The sequence below is a fragment of the Muscardinus avellanarius genome (assembly GCF_963383645.1).
Source record: "Muscardinus avellanarius genome assembly, chromosome: 22".
In the NCBI taxonomy this organism is placed as follows: domain Eukaryota; kingdom Metazoa; phylum Chordata; class Mammalia; order Rodentia; family Gliridae; genus Muscardinus; species Muscardinus avellanarius.
The window spans coordinates 14,627,395-14,649,847 of record NC_137808.1 but is presented as its reverse complement, the minus strand read 5'-3'; the positions used below and the strand labels follow the sequence as shown (position 1 = coordinate 14,649,847).

Sequence of the window (22,453 nt, the reverse complement as noted above, 5' to 3'; positions counted from 1 at the left end):
GGTAGCCGCGGGATCCGCCCGCTCTGCACAATTTATCTTTATTTTTATTTTTTTTGCAGTACCCGAGATGGAACCCAGGGGCCTTCTACCTCTGAGCTCCGCCCCCAGCCCTGTGTTATTTATTTGCTTTTTTGTTACTGAAGCTTGAACTTAGGGGCATTTTATTTTCAAGCTATACCTCCGGCCCTATCTTACTTTTGATTCTGAACCCAGAGCTCACTAAGGTGCCAAGGCTGGCCTCAGACCTGGAAACCTCCTGTCTCAGCCTCCCAAGTACTGGAACTCCAGCTGTGTGCCTCTGTACTCAGCTTTTATTTAGTTATTATTTATTTATTTATTTATTTATTTATTTATTTATTTATTTTTGGTGGTACTGGGGTTCCTGGAAGCCCTTCTACCTCCGGGCTACACTCCCAGACCTATTTTTACATTTTTTTAAAATTTGGAAACAGGGTCTCCTAAGCCAGCGCGTGCAGCTGGCCTCAAACCTGCGCCATCTTCCTGTCTCTACCTCCCAAGCGCGGGGATGACAAGCGTGCGCCACCACGCCCGGCGTACTCAGCTTTTATATATATATATATAATTTTTTATTTTGAAACAGGGGCTGGGTGTGGTGGTGCACACCTGGAATTTCAGTACTTGGGAGGCTGAGACAGGAGGATCGCAGGTTTGAGGACGTCAGGAAATAGAATCTCATCAACCTACTGGGACCCTGTTTCAAAAATAAAAAATAAAAAATAAAATAGGGTTGGCGGTGTAGCATGGAGGTAGAATGTTCCTGGGTCCAATCCCAAGTACCAGACAAAAAAGAAGAGAGACATGGCCGGGCGCGGTGGCGCACGCTCGTCATCCCCGCGCTGGGGAGGCCGAGACAGGAGGATCGCGCAGGTTCGAAGCCAGCCGCGCGCTGGCTTAGGAGACCCTGTTTCCAAATAAAAATGTAAAAACAGGTCTGGGGGTGTAGCCCGGAGGTAGAAGGGCTTCCAGGAACCCCAGTGCCACCCAAAAGAAGAGAAAAGAAAAGAAAAGAAAAGAAAAGAAAAGAAAAGAAAAGAAAAGAAAACAGCCTCAAACCTGCCATCCTCCTGTCTCAGCGTCTTGGCTTACAGGAGGAAAGGGGTTAGAAGCCAGTTTTACACAAGTCTCAATATGACTTCTTGCAGATAATAGCCAGTGTGTGTGTGTGCGCGTGTGTGTGCGTGTGTGTGCGTGTGTGTGCGTGTGTGTGTGCGTGTGTGTGCGTGTGTGTGTGTGTGTGTGTGCGTGTGTGAGATCGCAGACTAAGCCCAGGGGCACACCCTCCTTCTGAGCCGCACCCCTAGTTCCGTGTCATTTGGAAGCAAGGGCTCGCTAAATTACCGAGAGTCCCGCTGAGTAGCTGAGGCCGGCCTCGAGCCCGCGACCCTCCCGTCTCAGCCTCCCAAGTACCGGGATGCTAAGTCCCGCTCTATCACCGTGACCTTGGCGCATTCTGAAGTGACCGGGGATTACTCCCTGAACCTGGCTGACGTGGGGCTGGGTGCCCGGCGCCGCCCCACGGCTGAGTCCCCTTCTGTAGGTGAACCCCGTCCTGTGTGTCCTGAAGGGCAGCCGTGCTGGGCCCACCTGGGCCCCTTGGGGGCCGCTGGGACGCGGGTGACCGCCAGTGACCCCGTCCGCCCGCTGGGCCGCCATGACAGGCAGCCTGGGGAACGGGACGGGGCGTCAGCTCCAGGTTGGGCTGAAAAACATGTTTTAAAACCGGAGGACTTTAACCACAGGGGTGACTCATTAACTATGTCCTGATCACCGCCTGCCGGCCAGTAGACATGCGATCCGTCCACGCTTCCAAATGTGAATGGAATCCTTTCCCGCAGACCCGGAAGCCTTGACTATGTGTCAGCCAAACGGTGGCGCACGCCCGTCATCCCAGTACTCGGGAGGAGGCTGAGACAGGAGGGTCACAGGTTGGAGGCCAGCCTCAGCAACTTAGTGAGACCCTGTTTCAAAGTAAAATAATTACAGCCCAGTGTGGTGGCACAAAACTGTAATCTCAGGACCCGGGAGGCTGAGACAGGAGTTTGTGGGTTTGAGGCCAGCCTCAAAGCAATTTAACAAAACCCTGTTTCAAAATAAAAATAAGATCTGGGCGAGGTGGCGCACACTCGTAATCCCCGCATCCAGGAGGCTGAGACAGGAGGATCGCGGTTCGCGGACAGCCTCAGCTGCTTAGGCCCTCCGCAACTTAGTGAGACCTGGTTTCAAAATAAAGAATAAAACATAGGGCTTGGGGTGTCACTGAGGTAGAGTGCCCCTGGGTTCCATCCCCAGGACCGGAAAAAAAATAATCAAGTATTATATTGCCAATTATTCCTCCCTGGTCTCTGAGGGCTGCATTTTTTATTATTATTGGTTCTGGGCATTGTGCCCAAGGGTGTTCTACCTCTAAGCTACACCTCCAGCCCTATTTTATATATTTATATATTTATATATTTATATATTTATTTATTTATTTATTGCTGGGGATTGAATGCAGGGGCATTTAACCTCTGAGTTACACCCCGGCCCTATTTTTTTTTTTTTTTTTTTGCAGGTCTGGGGATGGACCCCTGGGGCATTCAACCTCCAAGCTACACCCCCTGCCTATTTATTCTTTATTTTCCCTTTCTCTCTCTCTTCTCTCTCTCTCCTTTCTTTTCTGCAGGTCTGGGGATGGACCCCAGGGGCATTCTACCTCTGAACTACATTCCCCTGCCCTATTTTTTTTTTATTTTTTTATTCTTTATTTTGAAACAGGGCCTCACTGAGTCGCGGAGGGCCTCACTAAGTAGCTGAGGCTGGCAGCGAACCGCGATCCTCCTGTCTCAGCCTCCCGGATGCTGGGATTACTAGCGTGTGCCACCACGCCCGGCCCTATTTTTTAATTTTGTTTAATCGATTAGTTAATTTATTTTTTGCAGCACTGGGGGCGGAACCCAGGGGCATTCTTCCTCCAAGTGACACCCCCAGCCCTATCTTCATTTTGAAACAGGGTCTCACTGAGTTGCAGAGGGCTTCGCTAAGTAGCCGAGGCCGTCTGTGAACCGCGATCCTCCGGTCTCAGCCTCCCGGATGCTGGGATGACGAGCGAGCGCCACCGCGCCCGGCTTTCATTCTTTATTTTGAAACAGGTTCTCACTAACTTGAGGAGGGCTTCACTTAAGTAGCGGCGGCCGGCCACAAACCTGCGATCCTCCGGTCTCAGCCTCCCAAGTACTGGGATAACAAGCGTGCGCCACCACGCCCGGCTATTTTATTTTATTTTGCTTTGCAACGGGGACTCACTAAGGTGCTGAGGCTGGCCTCCAACGTGAGCCTCCCGTCTCAGCCTCTGATTACAGGTGTGCTGCCAGGGCTCTACCTTGGTAGCGGTGGATCCCTGCTTTCTGGATTTGTTACGCCCAGGAACAGGAGCGCCTGCCTCAAGGGTAAGTTGTACAGCGAGATATTATTCGAGGTATTATTGAGCACCCCCTGGGAACACTGTCGGGTATACGGCCATCATTCACGTGTTAGCTCCTGCCTTTCTGTCTGGTATACCATGAACACTGAATTCCTACTGGAATAGCTGGGAGTCTAGAGACGTTTCTTCTTTTTATACTAAGGATAGAGCCCAGAGGCATCCTACCTCTGAGCTACGTACGCCCCCATCCCTCCTCCTCCTCATCGTTATTGTTATTTTATTTTGAAGCAGGCTCTCACTAAGTTTCCCAAGCTCACCTTGAGCCTGTGGTCCTCCTGTTTCAGCCTCCAAATTACCAGGACTACAGTGTGCACCGCCACGCCTGGCCCGTAGATGATTTTTAAGTACGAATTGGGCCGGGCGCGGTGGCGCACGCTCGTCATCCCAGCCTTCGGGAGGCTGAGACCGGAGATCGCGGTTCGCGGCCAGCCTCGGCTACTTAGTGAGGCCCTCTGCAACTCAGTGAGAACCCGGTTTCAAAATAAAGAATTTTTAAAAATAGGGCTGGGGGTGTAGCTCGGAGGTCGAATGCCCCTGGGGTCCATCCCCAGAACCCCCTCCCCCCAAAAAAGGACTGGGGTGTAGGTCAGAGGCAGGATGTCCCTGGGTCCCCGTCCAGTTCACAGGCTGGAGGAGAACGTCTGCAACTAGGGGTGCACCCCCAGCCTCATCAAACACGGGGCTCCTGGAGCCCGGGAGGCTCAGCAGGCAGGGGTCTCGGGTCAAGACTGCAAGTTCCCAGGGTCCCCCCGAGAAACGGGGGGCAGTGCGCCCCCGCCCAGGCCAGGGTGGACAGGAGGGTCGGTGGCAGAGCCCTCTGCTCAGGTGCCCGGGCAGCTGTGCTGGCCTCGGCCTTGGGGGAGGCGGCGTCTTCTGTCCGGCATCATCTGCCCCAGGCTGGGCCGGGGACGGACTAGAGAGCGGGCCAAAGGGCTCACGTGCGCGGACCCCTGTGAAGGCAGGTGCCCCGGGGACGCTGTCACCGCGCGGGCGGTGGGCTGTCAGCGAACCCGCCGCGATCCGATGGCCTCCGGAAAGCCCAGGTGCCGTATCTCCCCGCAGACGCTCCCCCAGGCCAGTTCCCGGCTTTGTCCGGCACCAAAGGGAGACGCGGCGGCTGGGGGCTCAGGGCGAGGCGTGGGAGCTGGGACCGCGCGGCGCAGAGCCCCAGGCCGCGGGGCGGGGCCGCGGGGCGGGGCCTCGGGAGCGCTGGCCAATGGGACGCGCGCCCGAGGCGGCGGGGGCGGGACGAGGCGGAGCTTAGAGCGGCGAGGCCGGCCGGAGCGGTGGCTTAGAGCGCCGGCCAATGAGACGCGCGCCCGAGGCGGCGGGGGCGGGTCTAGTGGGCGTGGCCGCGCCGCCAGGCGCCGGCCAATGGGATGCGCGCCCGAGGCGGCGGGGGCGGGGCGCGGGGCGGGCGGGCGTGGCCGTGACGCCGGGCGCTGGCCAATGGGGCGCGCGCCCGAGGCCGAGCCTCCTGCGAGCCTTCGCGGCGTCACGTGAGCGCGGGCTGCGGGCGCAGAGAGCGGCGGGCGGCCGGGAGCTCGGCCGCAGCGACCCGCCGGCCCGCGGGCAGCCAGGGAGCCACGCCGCGGCTCGGCGCGGGGCCGCGGGAGCCGGGGCCGCCGACGCGGGCGCGGGACCGACCGCCGGGCCTGGCGCGGCCGGGTGCGCCGAGTTCAGGTGGGAGCGCGGGGCCGGGCGGGGCCGGGGTCGCGGGGTGACCCCCGCGCGGCCCATATGGCGGTCGCGGGCCGGGCGGGCGGCGGGGCTGCAGATCTGCCGGGCGGCGCGGACCCGGCGGGGCTGGCAGTGCTGGGGACCCGAGGAGCAGCACCCTGCCCCGGGGGCCGGCGGCGCCCCCGGCCCCCGCACGTCTGGACCCCTCAAACGTCTCCCCGCCTCGGGCCCCGCCGCCCTACAGGTGCGAGGACGGCCGGCGGGACCGGGCGATGTTAGGGCCTTCGGGCAGCGCGGGGAGCGGGACTCTTATTTTGAAGGGCGGCCCCCACCCGCCACCCCCGTGATTTGCACGCTGACCCAATGGCGAGCCCTTGGCCGGCGCCGGGCTTGTTATCAATTACATGTTGTTCTTGCAGCCGCTGTGTCCCCGGGAGGATAAACAGCAGGCCTGGCCTGCGAGGGCGGGGCGGAGTCCAGCCCGGGACTGTGCCCGGGACAGCGCGTCCCCTCCCCCTGCAGCCGCCCGGCCGGCGTGCCCGCAGCCTGGGAAGCCCTGGGTGCCTCAGTTTCCCAGCGCGGGGCGGTGCCGCCCTGCATTCGGAGCCTGCCGCCCGCACCCAGGGCCACCCAGACTCCCCCAGCACAGCAGGCCCGCGTCCCTTCGGGGTCTCTGACTCCTAAGAATGGCTTCTGTGCCGGGGGGAGGGGGAACCCAAGGACACAGGCGGAGACCAAGGCAGCTCCCCACAGTGGCACCTGCTGGGCGACTTCACATCCTGGGCCAGGAAGGGGGGTTCAGAGCTGGGGTCCCGGGAGCCCCTGGGCGGTGCTAGGAGAAGAGGGGGGACCGCTGGGGGCGAAGCCCGCTCCAGAGGGGCAGAAACCACTCCGGTTGGCCCCTTCTACCTCACCCCACTCTACTTGACCCCCGCTTTTTCTTTTCTTTAATCTTTTTGATACTGGGGAGTGAACCCTGGGGCATTATCCCTCCAAGCTAGACCTCAGTTCTACCCAGGGGCCTTCTACCTCCGAGCTACACTCTCAGGCCTATTTTATATTTTATTTGGAAACAGGGTCTCTTAAACCAGCCGAGGCCGGCCTCGAACCTGCGTGCTCCTCCCGTTTCAGCCTCCCAAGCGTGGGGATTACAAGTGTGTGCGCTACCACGCCCCGCTATACCTTTGTTTCTACTTTTAAAAGTAAGGCCTCCTTTAAAAGTAACCAAGAAGCCGGACGTGGTGGCCCGCGCTTGTAATCCTGGCATTCAAGAGGCTGAGACAGGAGGATGGCAGTCCCCGGACGGCGTCAGCTACCTAGCGAGGCTTTCTGCAACTTAGTGAGACCCGCTAAGAGGGGTCTCACGAAGCAGAGGGTGTAGCTCAGAGGTCGAATGCCCCTGGGTTCCATCCCTAGACAGACAGACAGACACACACACACACACAGACACACACACACACACACACACAGTAACCAAGATATAGTCATCACATTTAAAGATTTTAGCAGTAGCCTGGCATGGTGGCACACTTCTTTAGCCCCAGTACTTAGCCAGGTGTGGTGGCACATGCTCCCACATCCCAGTATGTGGGAGGCTGAGACAGGAGGATCACATGTTCGAGGACGGCCTCAGCAAATAGTGAGACTTTCATCAACCTACTGAGACACTGCTTCCAAAAATATGTCTTTAAACAAAATAGGGCCGGGGGTGCAGCTCAGAGGTAGACACCCAAAAATATGTCTTTAAACAAAATAGGGCCGGGGGTGCAGCTCAGAGGTAGACACCCTGCGTTCCACCTCCCTACACACACCCAGCACTTGGGAGGCTGAGACGGGAGGATCGCAGGTTCAAGACCAGCCCCAGCAACTTAGCAAGGCTCTCAGCAACCTAAAATGAGACCCTGTTTCAAGACAAAAAAAAAAAAAAAAAAATAGAACAGGCTGGGGGTACAGCTGGGAAAAAAAATAAAAAGGTGTTAGCAGGAATTGTTTATATCACGGAACATCTGTCTGTGGGCACATTTCAGGGGGGGTTCTAAGCAGGGCCGTCCCAGGCCCCAGGAAGGCCGGGGGCCCCGATTCCTGAACGTCCCGACAGGAGCCGCACAGCAGGTGTTGTGTTTGAGGTGACCCCCAAAGCGGGTGCCCACCGAGTTCCTGTGTGTGTCAGGCCTGTAGCGGTGCTCAGCACTGGGGAAGCTTGGCTCTTCAGGGCACCTGGGGGCCCGGGCCTTGCTCAGAGACGTCAAGCCACCTGCCTGAGGTCACCCGGCTGGTCCTTGCTGATGCCGGAATAGACCCCTGCTCAGAGAGTGGGTGCTGGGGATTGAACCCGGGGCCTTGTGTATGGCAGGCAAGTGTTCTGCTGAGCTACATCCCCAGCCAAATAGGGCATATTTTATTTTTTGTGGTACTGGGGATCAGACCCAGGGGCATTCTACCTCCGTGTCACATCAGCCCAATTTTATTTTATTTTATTTTATTTTATTTTATTTTTGCGGGTCTGGGGGTGGAACCTAGGGACATTCGACCTTCGAGTACACCCCCTGCCCTATTTTTTATTCTTTATTTTGAAACCGGGTCTCACTGAGTTGCGGAGGGCCTCGCTAAGTAGCTGAGGCTGTCCGCGAACCGCGATCCTCCAGGTCTCAGCCTCCCAAATGCTGGGATGACAAGCGTGCGCCACCGCGCCCGGCTTATTTTATTTTATTTTTTAAACGGGGTCTTGCTAAGTTGCCGAAGGCCTTGCTGAACTGCTGAGGCTGGACTTGGGCCTGCGATCTTCCTGTCTCAGCCTCCCAAGTGCTGGGATCACAGGCGTGCGCCACCACATCCCGCTGTAGTGTTCATTTGAAAACACCTTCCCAGCCGGGCTCAGTGGGCACGCTTGTCATCCCCGCGCTGGGGAGGCGGAGACAGGAGGACCGCGCAGGTTCGAAGCCAGCCGCGCGCGCTGGCTTAGGAGACCCTGTTTCCAAATAAAAATGTAAAAATAGGTCTGGGAGTGTAGCCCGGAGGTAGAAGGGCTTCCAGGAACCCCAGTACCACCAAAAAAGAAAAAAAAGAAAAAAAGAAAGAAAAAGAAAACACCTTCCCAGTATTAAACCTCTAGTGGAGCAGCCATAGATTCCTGGCAATGGGGGAGGGAATACAGAATGAAATATAGATACATAAAAAAACTCAAATTTGGCCGGGCGTGGTGGCGCACGCTTGCAATCCCAATGCTCGGGAGGCTGAGACAGGAGGATGGCGCAGGTTCGAAGCCAGCCTCAGCTACTGAGTGAGGCTCTCAGCAACTTAGTGAGACCCTGTTTCCAAATAAAGTATTAAAATAGGTCTGGGAGTGTAGCCCGGAGGTAGAAAGCTCGGTGCATGCTGGGATTTGGAAGGCGGGAGGATTGCAGGTTGGAGGCCAGCCTGAGCAATGTAGAGACATCTTCAGCAACCCAGTGAGACTGTTTCAAAAAAAAAAAAAAAAAGGGCTGGGGGGCTCGGAGGTAAAGGGTCCCCTGGGTTTCATTCCCAGTACCCCCCCCCCCCACACACACACACCAAAAGGAAGGTTTCCGGAGCCAAATGTCCTCTTGGCTCGGCCGTCCTGGGCTTGGACCTCGTTCTAGTTTCCTGGAGCTCCGTGAAGTTGACTTGGAAACTGGGTTTCTCAACTCGAGTCCAAGGTCCTGGCATCCCCGAGAGGGGGAGAAGCTGAGGTGGCACCGGAGGGAGCCGGGCACGGGGCGCACCCCTGCCGTCCTTGTATACTTGGGAGGAGGCCGAGAGAGGAGGAGTCCAGCCTCGAGGCCAGCCCCGGTGCTTTAGCAAGGCCCTCAGCCACTTGGTGACAGCCTGTTTCCGAATAAAAAATAAAGCAGCCGGGCGCGCACGCCTGTCATCCCGACACTTGGGAGGCTGAGACAGGAGGATCGCAGGTTCAAGGACAGCCCCCGGCAAATAGTGAGACTCGTGAACCTAGCGAGACCCCGTTTCAAAATAAAATCAAAATAGGGCTGGGGGTGCAACTCAGAGGTGGAGTGTCCCTGGGTTCAGTTCCCATCACACACACACAGACACACACGCAGACACACAGACACACACTGTTGAAGAAGCATGGATCAGATGGGGAAACTGAGGATTCGGGGGGCGAGGGTTATCCCAGCCCTGCTGACCCTCAGCCAGGCCCCGGTGCCGGCCGCGGGGTGGTCCTGGAATAGACAGGTGGCTGCAGAGGTCACGCCAGGCTCCAGAGACTCTTGTGTTCCCAATGGCGGAGATCCCCCTTCCCAGCCTGGACAGACACCCAGCTGCTGTGGTCACTAGGCAGGGACAAAGGTCCAGAGGCGGCCGTGGGCACGGCTGCCGTCGGCCGTCCTTGGAGCGGCCCGGGGCCCTCATCTCCACCTCCCTCCAGAGGCGGGGGGCTGCGGGCGGCCCGGCCAGGGTCAGTGGGCGCCGGGCCCGGCCTCCGTCCGGTCGATGGTTGTGAGCGGGCGCCCTGGCTGGGCAGAGGCCGCTGCCCTGGTGCTGGGAGGCCCTCGGGCCACGCTGAAGGCGCCTCCCTGGAGGGCCGAGGGGCGGTGACGCGCCAGGCGGGGCTGTGGCGCGGAGGTCGGAGGCCCCTGGGTTCCCCCCTCAGTAAAGCGGCCGGAGAGCCCGAGACCCGCGGCGGGCATGATGAAACGCAGGCGGCCGGCCAGCCCGGCCTCCTAGTGCCTGGGAGGCCGAGACAGGAGGACCGCGGGCTTGGGGCCAGCGGGGGGCGAGTTAGCCAGATCAAAAACCAGAGGAAGACTGGGGGGTGCAGATGGGACTCTCCGGGGCTTGGTCTCCCCTCGCTACCCCAAAATGGGAACGTAACCTTGGCGTGTGCGTGTGGTCCTACGGTAGTCCCTATTTTGGTTTGAAACAGTATCCCACTGAGTCGTAGGGGGTCTCACTACCTTGCCGAGGCGGGCCTTGAACCTGTGATCCTCCTGTCTCAACCTCCCCAGGTACAGTGATAACAGTACCGGCTTGGGAACTCGGTTATATCAAGAGGACCTCAGATCTGGGCGCGGTGGCACACACCTGTTGTTATCCCAGTACCTGGGAGGCCGAGACCGGAGGATCCCGGTTCAGGGCCAGCCTCAGCTACTTAGCGAGGCCCTCTGCAACTCGGCAGGACCCTGTTTCAAAATGAAGAGTTAAAAAATAGGGCTGGGGGCGAGCGGTCCTGGGGACGGAAGAACCCAGGGGCAGTCTACCTCCGAGCTACACCCCCAGCCCTGTTTTTTTTTTATTCCTTATTTTTGAGGCAAGGTTTCACCAAGTTAAGCCTCCTACTCAGGGAGGCTGGCCTTAAACCCGCGATCCTCCTGTCTCAGCCTCCCAAGTGCTGGGATTCCAAGTGGCGCCACCACACCTGGCTAATGTGGCTTATCTTTAAAGTATCTGAAACCCACGTGTGACGGCGCCCCTATCTTTATTTACTCAACCTGGCAACCCTCCGGAAGCCCCGGCAACCCGGGGTCAGAGGGCGGAGGGTCCCCTGCCCCCTCTCCCGCCCCGGGACTCAGCAGGCCTGGAGCTGAGGTGAGTCCTCAGACCCACAGTGACTCCCCGCCCTGGGGCCGGGGGCTCTCCACAGTGGGACCCCTCCCCCCACTCGCCGCCTTGCTCGATCGATTGTGCTATTTTCCAGGATTATTCTCGAAAATCTGTTGGACACCAGAGGGCCTGGGGGTTGTGCAATGGGGCTGGGGGGGGGAGCTCTTTTGCAAGCAAGGTGGGGCGATTTCAGAAAACGCTCTTGCAGGCGCCATCTCCCCCGGGATGGAGGCCGAGCCTGGCGCTGGGAGGCTGCGGACCGGCCGGGCGCGGTGCCCGGGCTCGGCGGCTCTCCTCACCGGCCTCTCTCGGTTCCTTCCGCAGTGGCCATCGGCACGGCCCGGCCAGCATGGTGGACCACTTGCTGCCCGTGGACGAGACCTTCTCGTCCCCCAGGTGCCCGGCGGGCTTTCTGGGCGCCAGGCTGGCCAGCCGCCGGGCGTACCACGTGCTGCCGTCGCCGCTCTCCGAGGATGACAGCGACGCCTCCAGCCCCTGCTCCTGCTCCAGCCCCGAGTCCTCGTCGCGGGCCCCGTGCTCCGGCTGCGCCGGCGGCCAGGACAGCATCTTGGATTACCTGCTGTCCCAGGCCACGCTGGGCGGCGGCCGCGAGGAGCCCGTGGCCTGGGGGCCCTGGCGGAGCGCCGCGAGGCCCGCCAAGGGGGGGGCCCTGTGCTTCCCCGAGCTCCCCCCGGGTGACCCCGACGACGGCCCCAGGCCCTTCCAGCCCACGCTGGAGGAGATCGAAGAGTTCCTGGAGGAGAACATGGAGCTGGAGGCCAGGGAGCCCGCGGAGAGCCGCGGCAAGGACTCGGAGGCCCGCGGCGGCCTCCTCCACGCCGGGCCCGGCGGGCGGGAGCGCGGGGCTCCTCCAGCCGGGGGCTCCGGCGCGGGCGGCGCCCCGGGCCCCGGAGAAGGGCCGGCCCCCGACGGCCCCCTGCCGGTGCTCCTGCAGATCCAGCCGGTGCCCGTGAAGCAGGAGGCGGGCGCGGGGCCCGCGTCCCCCGGGCAGGCCCCGGACAGCGTCAGGGTGGCCCAGCTCCTGGTCAACATCCAGGGCCAGACCTTCGCCCTGGTGCCCCAGGTGGCGCCCTCCAGCTTGAACCTGGCCTCCAGGTTCGTGCGCATCGCCCCCGTGCCCATAGCGGCCAAGCCCGTCGGCGCGGGAGCCCTGGCGCCCGGCCCCGCCGGCCTCCTGGTGGGCCCGAAGTTCCCCAAGAACCCCGCGGCGGAGCTCCTCAAAATGCACAAGTGCACGTTCCCCGGCTGCAGCAAGATGTACACCAAAAGCAGCCACCTCAAGGCGCACCTGCGGCGGCACACGGGCGAGAAGCCCTTCGCCTGCACCTGGCCCGGCTGCGGCTGGAGGTCAGTATCGCGCGGGGCGGGCGGCCGCGCGGCCGGGCCGTCTTCTCCCTGTAGAAGAGGCCGATCGATCGGTGCGGAGGGGGAGGCCGGCGGCTCACGAAAGCCGAAGCCAGCGGGGCTCCGCTTTCGCCATGACCGGGGACCGCCGGGCGGGCGCGGCGACGCACACCTGCCATCCCAGTACCGGGGAGGCCGAGAGAGAAAGGAGGGGTGCCGGTCGGAGGCCAACCTCAGGAACTTAATGAGGCTTTCTGCAACTTAGCAAGACCCTGTTTTCCAAATTAAAAAAAAAAAATTAGAGCCGGGCGAGGCGGCGCACGCTTGTCATCCCCGCGCTTGGGAGGCGGAGACAGGAGGATGGCGCGGGTTCGAAGCCAGCCGCGCGCGCTGGCTTAGGAGACCCTGTTTCCAAATGAAAATGTAAAAATAGGTCTGGGAGTGTAGCCCGGAGGTGGAAGGGCTTCCAGGAACCCCAGGACCACCAAAAAAATTATATATATATATATACGTATACATATATATATGTATATATATATATATGTGTGTAGTGCTAGGGGTGGGGCTCAGAGGTAGAATGAACCTTGTTCAGTCTCCAGCATCTCACACACAGCTGCCCCTGGGGCTCAGCCCTCTGGAGGCCAGGGTGGGACAGCTGGAGAGGGTGCCGAGGCCAGAGAGAAGGCTAAGAAGGTGGGTCTCAAGGTGGTTGTCGCTGGGCCAGGGCTCCATCAAGGACATTAGGGCTCGCCGAGGTCCCCACCGGGGTCCCCACGCCGCGGATGGGTTTGAACCCAGGGAGGGCCGGCGTCTGCCCTCTCGGGTGTGTCTGGGCTCAGCCCCCGCCCCCAGGACCTGGAGGTGTGTTCAGAAGCCTCTGTGGCTACCCAGAGGGGGACCAGGCGGGTTAGCCAGTGCTGCCTTAAAAGAATCTGCAGGGCGGCGTGGGTGGGGCCCGTAATCCCAGGGCTTGGGAGGTTGAGACAGAAGGGTCGAGGGTTCAAGGCCAGCCTCAGCAACTGAGCCCCTCAGCAACCTAGTGAAACCCTGTTCCAAAAAGAAACGAATGGCCATGGCCGGGGGGCATTCGGGAGGCTGAGGCAGGAGGATCGCAGTTCCTGGCCAGCCTCAGCTACTTAGTGAGGCCCTCCGTAACTTGAGACCCTGTTTAAAAATAAAGACTAGCCAGGCGTGGTGGCGCACGCTTGGGAGGCGGAGTCAGGAGGATCGCGCAGGTTCGAAGCCAGCCGCGCTGGCTTAGGAGACCCTGTTTCCAAATAAAAATGTAAAAATATGTCTGGGAGTGTAGCCCGGAGGTAGAAGGGTTTCCAGGAACCCCAGGACCACCAAAAATAAATAAATAAATAAATAAAGACCAAAAAAAGGGCAGGGGGTGTAGCTTGGAGGTTGACTGCCCCCTGGGTTTCATCCCCAGACCCCAAATAAATGAACAGTTGGCCCCCTCCCCAGCAGCTCAGCGGCCTGGTAGACACTTCCAGCCCCCGCTCTGCGGTGCGGCTGGTGAGCAGCCGGCTCTCGGGGCCTTCCCGGGTCCCAGCCTTCGGGGTCCGTTGGCAGGTGAGGCCACCGCGCTCGCCGCCCCTGCCCGTTGGCGCTGCGGACCCTCTGGGGAAGCCGCTCTCCCAGTTCTGGAACCGCGCAGCCCGCCTGGACCTCCCCCTCTGGGGTGCCACCGCGGGGGAACCCCTAGTTTAGGGAGCCATCCCCAAAGTTCACCCGAGAGTGGGGCGGGGCGCGTACGTGTCCTGCTCTGGGGCGCTCGCGTGCGGGCACGTGGCGTGGTGCTGTGTGGCGCGGGCACAGGCCGCGTCTGCGGCTCTTGGTTTTCTTGAGCAGAGCCAGAGCCGGGCGCGGCGGTCTCCGTTCCGTGCGCAGGGGTCCCGGGGTGCACTGTCAGGGTTGCGGGGTCCTGGAAGGAGTTCTGCCTGGCCCCAGGGCGCAGCGCCCCATCTTGGTGGCCCATGCCCGCAGGGACGCTGCCGGCCTTCTGGGCTGGTTGTGGCCATCCCGGTGCCTGGGAGGCTGAGACGGGAGGACCACAGGTCAGAGGCCAGCCTCCACCACTTGGTGAGTTCTCCTCAGAGGCGGGCTGTGGCCCTGTGGCTGAGCGAGCCTGTGTTGGCAGAGCCAGCCAGGGACCCCCTTCCCTCCCAGAGCCGGGGTCCCGCGCCCAGCGTCTGACCCGGCTTTTGTCCCGCTCCAGTATCCCTGGCCTTTCCTTTTTGTGGTGGGGGGAGAGGAGGCGTTGAACCCGGTACCTGAGCTACATCCCAGACCTATTTTATTTTATTTTATTTTTGCAGTACTGGGGATGGACCCCAGAGGCATTCGACCTCCGAGCTACTCCCCCTGCCCTACTTTTTATTCTTTATTTTGAAACCGGGTCTCACTGAGTCGCCGAGGGCCTCGCTACGTAGCCGAGGCCGGCCGTGCACCGCGATCCTCCCGTCTCAGCCTCCCGAGTGCCGGGATGCCGAGCGTGCGCCGCCGCGCCCGGCTTATTTTTTGTTTTGAAACAGGGTCTCAGTAAGTTATAGAGGCTGGTCTTGAGCCTGCGGTCCTCCTGCCTCAGCCTCCCAAGGGCTGGGATGGCGGGCACGCGCCGCCCGCCTCTGCCCCTCTGACGGGGCGGGAAGCAGGTGCCTGCGCTGAGCCTCCATCTGGGAAGTGGCCGCACGCCAGCTTCCTAGACGCGTCCTTGCCTCGCCCGGGACACTGGCCGTCTTTGTTTCTTGTAGCAGGACATCCTGTTCCAGACTGGCCGAGCTGTTCTTTCCAGAAAGAACCCCCTTCTGCCGTGGAACATGTGCATTCTTTTTTATTTTATTTTATTTATTTAATTTTTTTGGTACAGGGATGGAACCCGGGGGCACTCTACCTTTCAGCTTCACCCCCAGCCCTATTTTATTTTTTATTTTGAGGCAGGGTCTCATTAGGTTGCCGTGGCAGGCTGCGAACCCGCGATCCTCCTGACTCAGCCTCCCGGTATTGGCGTCACAGGGGTGCCACCGTGCCCAGCTGCACGTGAGGGCGACGGCCCCGTGTGGCGCGCTCTGCCGTCACCTGAGCCACAGAACCAGGAGGCAGTGGGGACAGGATTCGGCCCGGCACTCGGTTCCCAGGTGGCGCGCCCTCTCTTATTTTATTTTATTTTATTTTATTTTTTATGGTACTGGGGATGGAGCCCAGGGGCCGTCTACCTCTAAGCTCCACCCCCAGCCCTACTTTTTATTCTTTTTTTTTTGAAACACGGTCTCACCGAGTTGCAGAGGGCCTCGCTAAGTAGCCGAGGCTGGCCGCGAACCCCCATCCTCCGGTCTCAGCCTCCCGGGTGCTGGGATGGCAAGCGTGCGCCGCCGCGCCCGGATTATTTTTAACTTTGAAAGAGGGTCTCACTAGGTTGAGGAAAGTCTTACCACTTGCTAAGGCTGGCCTCCAATCTGCAATTCTCCTGTCTCGGACTCCCAAGTACTGGCGTGCACCACCACACCCAGTTCGTTCTCTCTCTCCCCTCTCCCCTCTCCCCTCTCTCCTCTCTCTCTCTCTCTCTCTCTCCTCTCTCTCTCCTTTTTGTACCCAGGATTGAACCCAGGGGCATTCTATCTCCAAGCTACACCCCCAGCTCTTTTTATTTTGAATTTGAAAACGGCCTAAGTCGCTGAGGCCGGCCTCCACCCTATGATCCTCCCGTTTCGGCCTCCCAAGTGCTGGGCTTATGGGCCTGTGCCGCGGCAGCTTGTCCGGGAGCTCCAGCTCTTGAGCAGTCCTGCGTCACGAGCCGCCGCAGACACCCGGCTCGCTGCGCCCGCGGTCCCCACGGGCCTGTGGGACGAATTTCTCATCTCCTCCGTCTGTGGAGCTTGGCCCCGGGGGTCCCTGTCCCGGACGGTGTGAGGTAGGGGTCTGGCCGGGCCCGGCTGTTCCTCAGCCGCCCGCCGCCCCCGGGTGTCACCCCAAGCCGCAGGCTGCCGTGGCCTGTGAGGCCCGGAAGGCCGGACGTCCAGTCTTCAGAGCTCCAGACTCGAGGACGCGGAGGCCCCGCGGGGTCCTGAGAGCGGCTCCTGCTGTTCCCCGGCCGAGCGACCGGCGACGGTGATGCCCGGCCGTGGTTCTTGTCATAACCACGGGCTTAATCCTGGCCCCACGGCCCAGCTTGGCACTGGGTTTTTTTGTTCGGTTATTTATTTGTTTATGTATTTATTGTGGCACTGGGGATGGAAGCCAGGGGCTTTCTACCTCCGGGCTACACTCCCAGACCTATTTCATGCTCTTGTTTGGAAAAAGGGCCTCACTAAGTAGCTGAGGCTGGCCTCGAACCTGTGTGATCCTCCAGGCTCAGTCTCCCAAATTGCTGGGATTACAAGCGCGAACCACCACGCCCGGCTTCCGGCTAATTTTTTTTTTTTTTTTTTTTTTTGGTGGTCCTGGGGTTCCTGGAAGCCCTTCTACCTCCGGGCTACACTCCCAGACCTATTTTATATTTTTATTTGGAAACAGGGTCTCCTAAGCCAGCGTGCGCGGCTGGCTTCGAACCTGCGCCATCCTCCTGTCTCCGCCTCCCAAGCGCGGGGATGACAAGCGTGCCCACCGCGCCCGGCTAATTTTTAAATTTAGAAACAAGGACTCTTTAAGTTCCTGCTGGTCAGGCTAAGCCGCCGAGGCTGGCCTCAAACCTGCGATCCTCCTGTCTTGGCCTCCCAAGTACTAGGCTCACAGGCAGGCACCCCATGCAGGGCTCATTGGGTGTGCAGACGTGTCTGAGGACACACTGGCCTTGCGGGGCCAGGGCAGCCTGGGGCCGTGGAAGTGCCGCCTCCAGGTGGGCCGGGAGCGGGGCGCCCGTGCAGCATGGGGCACCTGTGCTCCCTGGCGGCTCGGCAGCCCCAGCCCCGGCTCATCTGGTGGGTTGGGGGCTGCTCTTCTGCAGGACCACACAGCCCGCCTCTCGCCGCGTGAGTGGCCACAGGTGCCTGTGCGTGCGTGTGCGCACCGGGACGTCCCCGTGACGACTCTGCCCTACACGAGCGTTTCCTGTGGCCAGGCGTTCATTTAAACGCACTGGTGGTGCCACCCGTAATCCCAGGACTTGGGAGGCTGAGACAGGAGGGTCAAGGGTTGGAGGCCGGCCTTAGCAAGCAGTGAGACTCAGCCTAGGGAGACCCTGTTTCCAAATAAAAATGGCCGGTCGTGGTGGCGCACGCCTGTAATCCCCGCGCTTGGGAGGCGGAGACAGGAGGATCGCGCTGGTTCGGAGCCAGCCGCGCTGGCGTAAGAGACCCTGTTTCCAAATTAAAAAAAAAAAAAAAAAAAAAAAAGAAATAGGGCTGAGAGTGTAGCTCGGAGGTGGAACGCCCCTGGGTTCAAACCCTAGGACCACACAAAATACGTACATACAAGCCGGGCGTGGTGGCGCACGCTCCTCATCCCCGTGCTCGGGAGGCTGAGACAGGAGGATCGCACAGGTTCGAGGCCAGCCTCGGCTACTTAGTGAGGCTCTCAGCAACTTAGTGAGACCCTGTTTCCAAATAAAATATAAAATAGGGCTGGGAGTGTAGTCTGGCAGTAGAAAGCCTCTGGGTTCCACCCTCAGGACCACCAAAAGAAAAAAAAAAACGAATCCATGTACTTACGGGTCACCTGCCGTCCACACAGGCACAGGGGTGGTCTCGGGATAGCATCGTGAAGACGGTCCAACAGGACAGACAGGTGTTTATACACACGTTGGAACTGAGCTGAGCGCGGTGGCGTGTCCTCAGTACCAAAAAATAAACTAAAATTCAAGCTGGGCACGGTGACACGTCTGTAATCCTCGTGTCTAGGGAAGCAGAGTCAGTAGATTGCAGGTTAGAGGCCACCGTGCCGTTTGGCAAAACCCTATTTCAAAAATGTAAATAAACAGCCGGGCATGGTGGTGCATACCCGTAATGCCGGTGCTTGTAAGGTGGAGACAGGAGCATTGCAGATTTGAGGCCAGCCTCCGCAGGAAGTGAGCCTCTCATCAACCCAGCCAGACCCTGCTTCCAAACAAAAAAAAGTGCTGGGATGTATCCCGCAGGTAGAACGCCCCTGGGTCTCATCCTCGGTACCACTAAAAAATAAATATAATAATCACAATAATAATAACAACCACCACAGCCGGGCGCGGTGGTGCCCGCCCGTCATCCCCGCGCTTGCGAGGCGGAGACAGGAGGGTCGCGCAGGTTCGAAGCCAGCCACGCTGGCCTAGGGGACCCTGTTTCCAAATAAAAATATAAAATAGGTCTGGGAGTGTAGCCCGGAGGTAGAAGGGCCTCCAGGAACCCCAGAACCACCAAAAATTAATAATTATAACAACAACAAAAAAAGAGCCGGAGGCAGACCCCTACCTCACACCATCAGGAGGTCCGGCCGGGGTGCAAGGCCCGGCTCCATCCCCACCACCCACAGTCACAGTGACGGCGGTGATGGCGCAGTGACAGCAGTGAAGTGATGACGCAGTGACAGCAGTGATGGCGCAGTGACACAGCCGCCTCACTGACCACGCTGTCCCCGCAGGTTCTCCCGCTCGGACGAGCTGTCCCGCCACCGGCGCTCGCACTCGGGCGTGAAGCCGTACCAGTGCCCCGTGTGCGAGAAGAAGTTCGCGCGCAGCGACCACCTGTCCAAGCACGTCAAGGTGCACCGCTTCCCGCGCAGCAGCCGGGCCGTGCGCGCCGCGAACTGAGCGCCCGCGCCCGCCCCAGGTCGGTCTCTCTTTTTAGCAATAATTTATTGGCCTCCTCCAGAGGGACGTGACAGCGGCCCCGGCCGCCGTCTCCAGGGCCGCCACGGCTGCCCGCCCTGGGGCCCGACCTGGCCAGGGCTGGAGCAGGAATCAGTGCCTTGGCCCTCAGTGCCTTCCCGCCAAGCAGGGTTTGGGGGGCTTGGCCCCGTCCCCGATGGGCCCCCCGCTTGGGCCAAAGCCAACACCGGGCACCGCTGGGGGAGAAGAAGAGACGTGCGGTTTTGAAATGGTCAGTTCCCCGAGGAAGCCATACTGGGAGGAAGTAGGTCAGAAGTCTGGGGTGCACTGTGTTGTGAGCGCAGCTCCCCAGGGTGCAGGGGGCCTCGAGGACACCGGGCCCCACGTGGGAGGGTGTGGAAGCGACCCCGACGACGGGGAGGGGTCCAGTAGTGCATGTGCTTGAGACCCAGCCGTAAGCACCCCTGGCCAGCCTGGCTCGCCCCGCTCCTGTTGCCAAATCCGGGGCCGCCGGGAGGAGTGAGGGCGCCGGGCAGGCCTAGAGCCCCGCTGCTAGAAACGCAGTCCTTATGAGGTCTAGACATTAATACCCAGCGAACTAGCGCGTTTCGACAGGTTTATTATTTCACATCCTATGAATGTATGTAAATAGGACTGTACATAGGTACGTCTACGGGAAATACCTTTTAATAACATATCGACCTTTGTGTACATTTGAGATTGAAAACAGAAAAATCTATGAAGCCGGTGTACATATGTTGCAATTATGTATATTTTCTTTGGTCCTTCATAAAAAAAATTATATATATATATTTACTTTGCCAATAAAAAAAAAAAAGAACTCCACCCCTCCGGGGTCCTGTGTGCTGTTTTCCCCCCACTCTGCTGGGCTTGGGGGTGAGGCCTGGCTGAGCCGAAGCCTTCGTGTCTGCAGAGCTCAGGGGCCCTGTTTGTACCCAGAGGCCTCCGGCGCCCAGCTCAGCTATTGCTGTGTGCCAGGGCAGGCCACGCACCCTCTCGGATTTCTCCCAGGGAAGTGGCCAGGCCGTTTCCTTCTTGCCGGTTCCAGGAGGCTGGGATCTAGGACCAGGTCCTGGGAGGCCGGAGCGTGGGGAGCGGCTGTGCGCTCTGCGGGGAGCGACCCTGGGAAGGTGACCGGGGCTGGCCTGCTGCCAGGGCCAGGAAAGGGCTGCTCCGGTCCCCAGCATGCACTGGGAGGCGGCAGCTGTCACTCTTCAAAGAGCAGAATGCAGAGGCTGAGACAGGAGGATGGCGCGGGTTCGAAGCCAGCCTCAGCTACTTAGCGAGGCTCTCGGCAACTCAGTGAGACCCTGTTTCCAAATAAAATAGAAAATAGGTCTGGGAGTGTAGCCCGGAGGTAGAAAAGCCCCTGGGTCCCACCCCCAGTACCAAAGGGGGGGAAAAAAGGCTGACGCAGCATTTCCCACCCTCAAGCCTGGCCTGGTAGCGCACACTCGGAATCCCAGGACTTGGTGGGCTGAGACAGGAGATCACAGGTTCAAGGCCAGCCTCAGCTACCTAGCAAGGAGACCCGCTGGAACTGAGCGGGACTCTTTCAAAATACACACACACGACGCACGCACGCACGCACGCACAAGGTGGGCGCTGGGAGCGTAGCTCAGAGGTAGAATGCATGCCCCTGGGTTTAATCCCAGTACAAGAGAGGGAGAGAGAGGGGGGGGGGACCCTTGGAGATCTCAAGACAGTTGGCCTTGAGGTAGAGTTGCAGCAGAGGTGTGTGTGTGTGTGTGTGTGTGTGTGTGTGTGCACGCGCGTGTGCGCACATGTGGGCCCGCAGCCGGGGGAGGCCATCCTTTCTGCTTTCTTGGGTGCTGGCGTCCTGTGCGGTGGGAGCTGGTAGACGCTGACCTTTGGTGTGTGCCCAGCTCCCTGCACAGCTGACCAAAGGACGGCCATCGTCCCTTCCTGATAGCCTGTCCTGGGGAAAAGACTGGGCCCTGCGGCCTCTGCCTATGGCCCTGACCAGGTTTGCCCTCAGAGGACAAACAGGGCCTGGGGAAGTGAGGCATTGATTTCCAGCCACGTTAACATAATCTTTCTTCTTCCATAAACAAGCAACAACGCCCCAGATAAGAGAGACAGGCCCGCAGCCGCGGCACACGCCTGTGATCTCAGGACTTGGGAGGCTGAAACAGGAGGATCGCAGGTTGGAGGTCAGCCTCGGCAACCCAGCGAGGCCTTCAGCAACTGAACGAGACCCTGTTTCTAAATAAAACTTTTTTTTTTTTTTTTGCGGTACCGGGGATAGAACCCAGGGTCATTCTACCTCCGAGCTACATCCTCTGCCCTATTTCTTAGTCTTTCTATTTTTTGGAACAGGGCCTCACTGAGTAGCTTGAGGCTGTCTGCAAACGGTGACCCTCTGGTCTCGGCCTCCCTAACGTTGGGATTACAAGCGTGGGTCACCATGCGCGGCTAAATAAAACAGTTTTATTTTATTATTATTATTCCTTTTTTTTTTTTTTTTTTTTTTTGGTGGTACTGGGGTTCCTGGAAGCCCTTCTCCCTCCGGGCTCCACTCCCAGACCTCTTTTTACATTTTTATTTGGAAACAGGGTCTCCTAAGCCAGCGCGCACGGCTGGCCTCGAACCTGCGCCATCCTCCCGTCTCAGCCTCCCAAGCGCGGGGATGACAAGCGTGGCAGCCATGCCCGGCCTAAATAAAACATTTTTAAAAGCGGCTAGAGATGTAGCTGGAAGGCAGAATGCTCCTAGGTTCGACCCCAGGACAAAAATAAAGCCGGTCAGCGGAGGAGGGGGACCATCAACTGGCCAGTGAGACGTGGGCCCCGGTGAAGCCCAAGGGAAGGCGGGCGGAAAGGAGGGCGGAAATGGGTTGAAGGCGGAAGGAAGCTGGGCGGAAGCCGGGCAGGCATCTTCGGGCTCCTCCCCTGAAGCGTGCGTTTGCACACTCGGGGCACACCTGCCCTGCGGCGGGCTCTGCTTCCCCGAGGTCCCAGTGGAGACGCGGGCCAGGTGAACCCCAAGCACAGAGCGGCGCCCCGGGCCCTGGGGGCCGCCATCCCGAAGCCCCGCCAGCCTCTTTGCCTGCAGAGCAAGCGGCCCGAAGGGCCTCGGGACGGTAAGCAGGGACGCCAGTGCGACTTTGGGGGTCGCGGGTCGGGGGGCGAGTCTGCAGGAGAGATGCCAGCCGGCCACGGGCCTCAGCTGGGGAGACCCCTGCCCCCAGGCTCACCCTCTGCCATGGGGCGGCTGTCAGGGCGGTGTCTGACATGAGATGGCCGCTGGGCAAGAGGCCCCGGGCCCCGCCATCATTCGCGACCAGGGAGAGATTTGCTAAGTCACAGAGCAGAAAATCTAGCCAGGACCGCTCTCTCCCTCCCACCGCGCCCGGCACGGTGTCCACCCTCAAACCTCGGGAGGAAAAAGAAATACAATTTCCTCATCTCCGCACCAGGCAGCTTATGGGGCTGGCTGCAGTAACAGAGATAAGTCGTGGCTCAGACAAGGTTGAGCCAGGCACGGGAGTGTAGCTCAGAGGCAGAACTCGGTTCAATCCCGAGTACCATACAAAGAAACAAAGACGTAGACACCCCCCG

General features: G+C 59.7%; 1 protein-coding gene across 1 annotated transcript; it reads left to right on the top strand.

Annotated features, from left to right (window-relative positions):
* Positions 1–11,093: 11,093 nt before the first annotated feature.
* Positions 11,094–18,833, top strand: KLF15 (KLF transcription factor 15; the record flags this gene model as incomplete). The annotated part of the gene is made up of 2 exons (XM_080718083.1): positions 11,094–12,112; positions 18,665–18,833. The coding sequence occupies 2 exons, from the start codon at positions 11,094–11,096 to the stop codon at positions 18,831–18,833; spliced, it is 1,188 nt and encodes a 395-aa protein (XP_080574209.1).
* Between the last annotated feature and the right edge of the window lie 3,620 nt (positions 18,834–22,453).